The sequence below is a fragment of the Sinocyclocheilus grahami genome, unplaced genomic scaffold (genome assembly GCF_001515645.1).
Source record: "Sinocyclocheilus grahami isolate Dianchi unplaced genomic scaffold, SAMN03320097.WGS_v1.1 scaffold716.1, whole genome shotgun sequence".
NCBI classification, from domain to species: Eukaryota; Metazoa; Chordata; class Actinopteri; order Cypriniformes; family Cyprinidae; genus Sinocyclocheilus; species Sinocyclocheilus grahami.
This window is the reverse complement of record NW_015505895.1, coordinates 145,162-152,299: the sequence shown is the minus strand read 5'-3', so window position 1 is coordinate 152,299 and position 7,138 is coordinate 145,162. Positions and strand designations below refer to the sequence as shown.

The following is a 7,138-nucleotide window of genomic DNA, read 5'->3' as shown; positions in this document are numbered from 1 at the left end:
GAATCAAGCGTAAGCACATTTGGATGTGCACTCTGGGATGGCTGTCCTGCAGGAAAGTCCATTGATCATCAGCTTCCTTCTTTGCACCAAAGACATCACAATTCTTGCCAAAATGGCCTGATACTTCAAAAAATCCATGATGTCCTTCATACAGTCAAGATTTTCACTTTCTGCAACAGCGAAACTCCCCTGCAACAGGACCGGTCCATCTCCATGTTTGACCATAGAGATGGTATTCTTCTGCTTATAAGATTTGCCGTTTTTGCACTAGACATACCGCTGATCCATGGGTCCAATACATTCCAGTTTGGTCACATCACTCCATAAAAAATTCTCCCAAAACTCCACAGGTCTATCCAAATTAATTTTAGCATGTTCAAGTCGGCCTTTTATGTTCTTCTTGGTCAAGAGTGGCATTCGGCAAGATGCCCCAACATGAAGGCCATACTTGTCTAGTATTCTTCTTTTACTCTGCATTGAAATGTTTTCCTCCTTTCATCAGGTCATCTTGCAAGTCTTTGGCTGTGCATTGCAGGTTTTTCTCAGTTGCTCTGATCAAATTTATTATGATAATGTGCTTTTTCTTCAACACCCTCAAAACACCGCTAAGGAAGAAGGCTGACAGCTGTGTCTCTAGGAACTTTTAATGTCTTGGAAATCTTCATGTGGCCTTTTGAGAGAGCTCTGTTGAATTTGCATATTTGCTACTCACGTCAGCACATGCGTGGGCTAAGTTTATGTATGTGTAACAGCTCAAGCTAATTCTGTTTTTTAATCGAGTTTCTAAAGGCTTAATTGTGTTTTAACACAATTTTGTTCCCCACCATACAGTGACATACAGCAATGTTGAATAGGGGTTGAATAATTATGACATAGCTGTGTTATTAAAGAAATCCTAGAAACTCAAAAATATTACATTACATATTGACATTATCACTTTTAATATGCCAGTAAACTGTTACAGATGCAATTTTTATAAAATTCTGGATCTTCAGAAAAGGTTGTATTTGTAAAGTACTGCAGTCTCTGAGGGGTTGAATAATTTTGATTGCAACTGTATATCTATATCTATGTATATCTAAAGGTCTTTACTAACTATGGCAAAATCTATCACACTCACCACAAAGCCACTTCTGCTTGTTTTTTTCTGTAGTTAATGTGCTGCAAAACCCCCAGATGTTAGCTATGATGCAACTGAAGAAAGGCTAAATTTACCTCATACTAAAAGAAACGCAAAAAACTGAAGCACAGTTAGCAACTCCTGCCACACAGCCAGCAATCATGGGTCCAACCCTGTCCTGAGATACAATCAAATAATAGTGAATTTGAATTTAAATGTGAGTGTTGTGGTATTTCACATAGTCACTCATTAATTGTTAGTGGCGAGGAAGAGACCTGCAGCACAGATTTGACACATACAAACACAAATGAAGTCTGAATCTGTGAAGAGATTTCCTGAGTTATACATGCAAGAGACCATCCCAAGATACATTTATAAAACCGTTAACACACAATACAAATATTAAATGTAGAAATATGTATTAGTAGGTTTACTTTATTGAAACAAAAATCATAAAATGACATCCTTCCGCTAGAAAAACACTCTTTGACAATAATCAGAATTGCATGTTGGCACAAAACACTCAAAATAGATCTGTGCATTAGAATGAGTGCAGCCTATTAATTCTGCTGCTGTCTATGATGGCATAAATACATAATAAAGAGTAATAATGCTAAGAGAAAAAAGCACTGCTCTTTATCCTGAAGACACTCTTTGTTTATTGCGTGTAATGTGTTTATTTGTTGCTTTTTATTACTGACTATTAGCTTGTTTTGAAGCTCTAATTAGTTAAAAATTAAAACTTTGACTACATACAATTGGAATGAATTTGTGTCAGTTTTCTGTTATTGTGTAAAACTAGCTATATGATTTAAATGAGGTGATAAAATTCTTTAAATTCACATAAAAACAGTTGGTTATGTCTTTGAGCACAATATATTAGTATATTAGATCTGTTAAACAACGTCTCTTGGATTTGGTGACAACACACTATTGACACAACTCAACCAGACCTCGTTTCCTCATTATTTTATTTAAAAAAAAATTTTCTTAAACATAATAGAACCCCTTTATATTCAAATTATATTCCTTGTAGCTGCTGGAGTCTAGAGTATTATTTCATTATTTAGACAGTGTTGCACCATTCGTCAGAGATGTTATTAAGGGATTTGTGAAAATTTGATGACTGTCCTTGGCTGACAAGTGTCACAGGTCTCTGCACAATAGCAAGATTTAACATAGGAAAAAAAATCACTTTTTCTGGACCTCAGCATAAAGTTTGTCCATTTGCTGAACACTGTTGATTTGTCTCTTTCTCTCTGTCACTTGAACCTCAGCATACTCTGTTGCTGGGCCATTGCTTGGGTGTTTCCTTGTCTTGTGGCCTATCTGGAGTTTGGAGAAGTCAATCTCACCATAGTGGAGATCATCAGTTTCTTTCTTCTCACCATTCTTGCTGATCACAATATCATTGTTAACATAGATAGCCATCATGTCTCTGTTTTTATCCTCAGCCTGAGGAAAAGAGGTGAGACATTTTTTAAATGATTGATTTTTTTAATCGCTTTCCTTCGGCTGTAAAAGAAGCATTGTTTGAGGAGATCCTACTGTAAGTGAAGTGAATTAGTCTTTAGAAAATTAGCATAAAACAATTCACTTTTTTACAATTTACAACAACGTTCAGTGTGACTCTTACTGTCTTTATTCAGCCGATTTGTTCATATACACAGATTCATTCAGGAACCATTTATTTTTTAATTTTTTTAATGATTAAGTCACTGAATCATTCACTCAACTGATTGGTTCAAAAGCACTGATTCATTTCGGAATTAAACAGCTACGGTTTGAGACACAGCCATGCAACGGTTAATTCTGCCGTGGCTCTGTTTGGAATACATTTTGTTGTTGTGGACAAAACGGCTGGCATTTAAAATTTAAGTTACTCAATGTTAACATCTTGTTTATTGAACTATGTACCTGATCTTTTCCTGTGACACGGGCCTGTCTTGAAGCCTTTGTTCTGTTGCAAAAAATAAATAAAAATACAATAAAAAAATACATTCATAAATTATACACACATGCAATTAATAAATACAACATTGCACACATGAACTACATTTCTGTTATTATATGTTTACCTCATACAGTAAAAAAAAACAGCAGACAACAGAGCAAAAGCCAAAAGTCCTCCTGTACAGCCATATATCACCAGATGAGAGAATCTACTCTGTCCTAAAATACAAAAGGATTACGGAAGAGTGTATTTCAAACAGTATTCATGAATCCATAATATATCTGAACATAAAAATACAAAACACAGTGCTTTATTTACTTTCATCTGTGAGCTGGACATCTTCTGATGACTGTTTTCCATGTTTATTTTGTGCAATGCAGAAGTATGATGCTGTTTGATTTTGAGTCCTGGTTAAATTAATCTTCTTTTCCCAAGCTATAGGCGTCTCCTGTCCACGTCTGTACCAGGTGTAGTTCAAGTCATTTGATGGACTGGCTTTGCTTTTGCAGGTCAAAGTCACATTAGTGCCAACAGATGGAGTAATGATGATGTGAGTTTCTTTTGGAGGAACTTTAAGAAAAACACATGCACATACGGGGTTAACAATTGATAGTTTTGATACCTATTAATTTTTATCACATCAAGGATGATGAGCAACGCAAAAGTACTCCAAATATCTTACACAGGACTTGTAGCATGAAGGTACCTTCCACAGTTGAGTCATTAGGCGTATTTCTTGGATATGTAGCAGTGCAGGAAATGTTCTTCCTGTGATCTTTGTATGAAGCTTTGAAGGTCATGTATGAAAACACTGACTGGGTTTTATCAGGTTTCTCCTGTAACTGTGTTGTAATGCGGGCAGATTCAGGGATGTTAGACCAGGATATTTTAGGAGGTTGTGCGGGGCAGGGGGCTTCAGCAGAGCAGTTTAGATTTACTGTAGTTTCCTCCATCACATACTGTAGCTTACTATGTTCAAGTTCAAGAGGTTGTGGTGAGTCTACAAGGTAATTGATGACAGACAGCATTAAGGAAAACACACAATGCACGTTAGAAGGTCAAGGTTTCACACTTGGGGTGAGGTTTAGCACATTTGCACTTGTAGATTGACTGTTTCACAAGGTAAAATCATTGTTACCAATATTTTTAATATTTTGTACATGCATAAGAAATGCAACCTCTCAACACTGAAGATATAGTTTTATAATGTTACAGTATTTTTCAAAAATGCAGTTTGTCAAAATGTATCGTATAAAACTGATGATAATACTAATATTTTAATTTGTTGTTCAGTTGAGATGACATTTACCTGTGACATTGATCCTCACAGTGTTGCTTGAATCAGCTGTATTGGGGTTAAATGTTGCTCTGAACACATTTGGCTCCATTTCCAGACTGACGTAATAGCGGTCTGAATGATTCATCGTGATGTTATAGAAGACAGTGGTGCAGTTCCTCTCACTGAGATCTCCAGTCATCTTTATGTCACTGAATTCTCTAATGATGTTTTCACTGCTATTAAAAGCTATAAAACTGTCTTTGTTTGCAAACTGTGATTTGTTTTTCAGCCAGATCCCATAAATAGATGTTGCCCTCTTACGTTTGTCCTCAAAATTGGAGATGTTGAATGTGCAAGGAATCTGCAAACAAGAGCCTGTCAGAGCTGTTACTGTCTGAGGCATCACAAAGTAGGCATCATCAGCTGGAACATAAAACGCATTAGTCACACTAGAGACATGAAGAGATGAGCATTTGGTTTTTAATTCCTATTAGTACACATTATAATCATACACATCCTTATTCATAATGGCGACAAAGATCGACCAACCTGAGTGAGCATGTCCCAAAACAGAGCTGATGAAAATAAAGCAAGTGATCTGGTTTCCTGCCATCGGGGTTCGTAGAGGGGATGACACTGAACTTTACAATAGCCACAAAAGAGTCCAAAACACCATCAGTACAGTACACTTCATCACTATACAACACAAAATACATCTGTCACAGACATTTAACAACCTTACTGCATTACTATATTTGTTGCCTGCTGCTATAGAATGATCTAAGGATGAGATGCTACATTTTCACTGCAGATGCTGTACATAGTCATCTGATGTATTAAGTTTACTTATTTTATTTATCCACCTGTAAATATGTATAACTTAACTCATCAGGCTGACCACATTTACAGTCGCTTCAGTAAAAGTGATTCATCTGAACGACAAAAATATTTAAATTATTTTCATTCACTAAATAAACTTCTCTTAAAAAGCATGCATGCATACAGGTTATACGAAATTATTTTCACGCTGTGCCAAAAACAAAATACATTTATTATGCTTAAAACATTTAGTACGATAAATGACTGGGCCTGAGTTACTTGATTCATTGGAAAACTCACAGGAAGTCACAGTCAGCTGAGAAGCTACTGCAAACGTTCACCCAAAAACAACTCGCAGCTCTCACTTTCTGTTACTGAAAGACTCTGAAATGAATTAACAGGTTGGTTTTCAAGTTATAGCCTATATATAAAATAAACATTTTGTGTGAGAAAGAAATGGCAAGACTGAAATTTCGGTAACACTTTATAATAACTTTCATGGATAAATCAGTAACAAACATTATGTAATGCTTAACGGATCATTAGTTCATATATATTCACATATCTAGAAACGTGAAATAATGTGCTTGTTAATGTTTACTAATAAATGTATTAAACATGACCTAATAATTAACATTTCATGTAAATTAAAATGCTTGCAAATGTCATTAAACTTCTAATTCATATGATCATGCACATCTTGAAAATCTACAAATGATTTTAACAGATGTTATAAAATGATTAAAAGCTTGTGTTCATGCACATCACCTTTGCTGCTGTTGAGGTGTGATGCGGGTAAGGTTAGGGACAGGTTTGGTGGTATGGGTAGGTTTAAGGGTTGGGTAAGTGGTCAACAGTGTACAGGGGTCAATTTGATTACTATAAGGGAACACGATTCAATCTGTTTATATTGCATTTTGATAAATTATAAATGAAGTATTTTAAAAAAAAAACATTTTTTTCCCCTTCTGATGATGTATGACTCAAGGAATATTCTGTTTAATGATACACAATAATATACTAATATAAGTGTTGAGGTGATTAAAAATGTTTTGCACCCAAATTACAATGTGTGATATGTCTTTACCAAGCATTTAGCTAAACTTAACTAACCACCCTTTACACAAACGATGTTAAAGTAGCTAAAAGTCCAGTGCCAATAAAGATACAAAAAAAAAAATGTCCAATGTTTATAAACATTAACAAATGATGAATAGTCTCAACTTTAGATTGGGTACTGCAAAAACATTAACAAATAATTAATAAATGATTTAATATTTTCAAATAGTAGAAGTCTACACAACAACAACAACTACAGACTGTGATTATGAGTTAATGAATATATTAACACGAACAGTTTGTGAAGTGCTTAAAATGAGTAATTAAGCTATATCTTCACAACATATGTAAATGTAAAAAATGAGCATTAGCCAATATGTGAATTGAAGTTGAATGACATTTGTAAGCATTCAACAGTACATCAACAAATAAGCTTGTAAATATTGTATCATTTCTGTTCAAATAATTTGTAGATTTTTAAAACGCATTGAAAGTTGAATGACATCTGTAACCACCATGATCAGTTAAGCATTATATAATGTTTGTTAACGATTTATTAATGAAGCTTTTAATCATTGTAAACCATCTGTCAAAATCATTTGAAGATAAAAAAGGCATGATCATATGAATTGAATGTTTAATGGCATTTGTAAGCATTTCAATTGACATTAAATAATGATCTGTTCATCATTTGGTAATGTTTAATAAGTTAATTAGTTAACATTAAAAAGCACATTATCTCATATGTGAATATATATTAAGTAATGACTAGTTAAACATTGTATAATGTTTGTTAATGATTTATTAATGAAAGTTATTATAAAGTGTTACTGAAATTTCTTACCTCAGAAAAGTAGTTAAACTTATAAGAAGTAGACGTCCCTAAATTTCTCCTCTTTGTTGCAAC

General features: G+C 34.3%; 1 protein-coding gene across 1 annotated transcript; it reads right to left on the bottom strand.

The window, feature by feature from the left end:
- Positions 1-2,164: 2,164 nt before the first annotated feature.
- On the bottom strand, positions 2,165-7,138 carry LOC107560247 (myelin-associated glycoprotein-like). Its single transcript, XM_016244375.1, has 8 exons — positions 7,076-7,138; positions 4,903-5,049; positions 4,384-4,776; positions 3,757-4,074; positions 3,393-3,644; positions 3,199-3,292; positions 3,038-3,080; positions 2,165-2,575 (listed from the first exon to the last, which is right to left on the bottom strand). The coding sequence occupies exons 2-8, from the start codon at positions 4,964-4,966 to the stop codon at positions 2,312-2,314; spliced, it is 1,428 nt and encodes a 475-aa protein (XP_016099861.1). The 5' UTR covers positions 4,967-5,049; positions 7,076-7,138; the 3' UTR covers positions 2,165-2,311.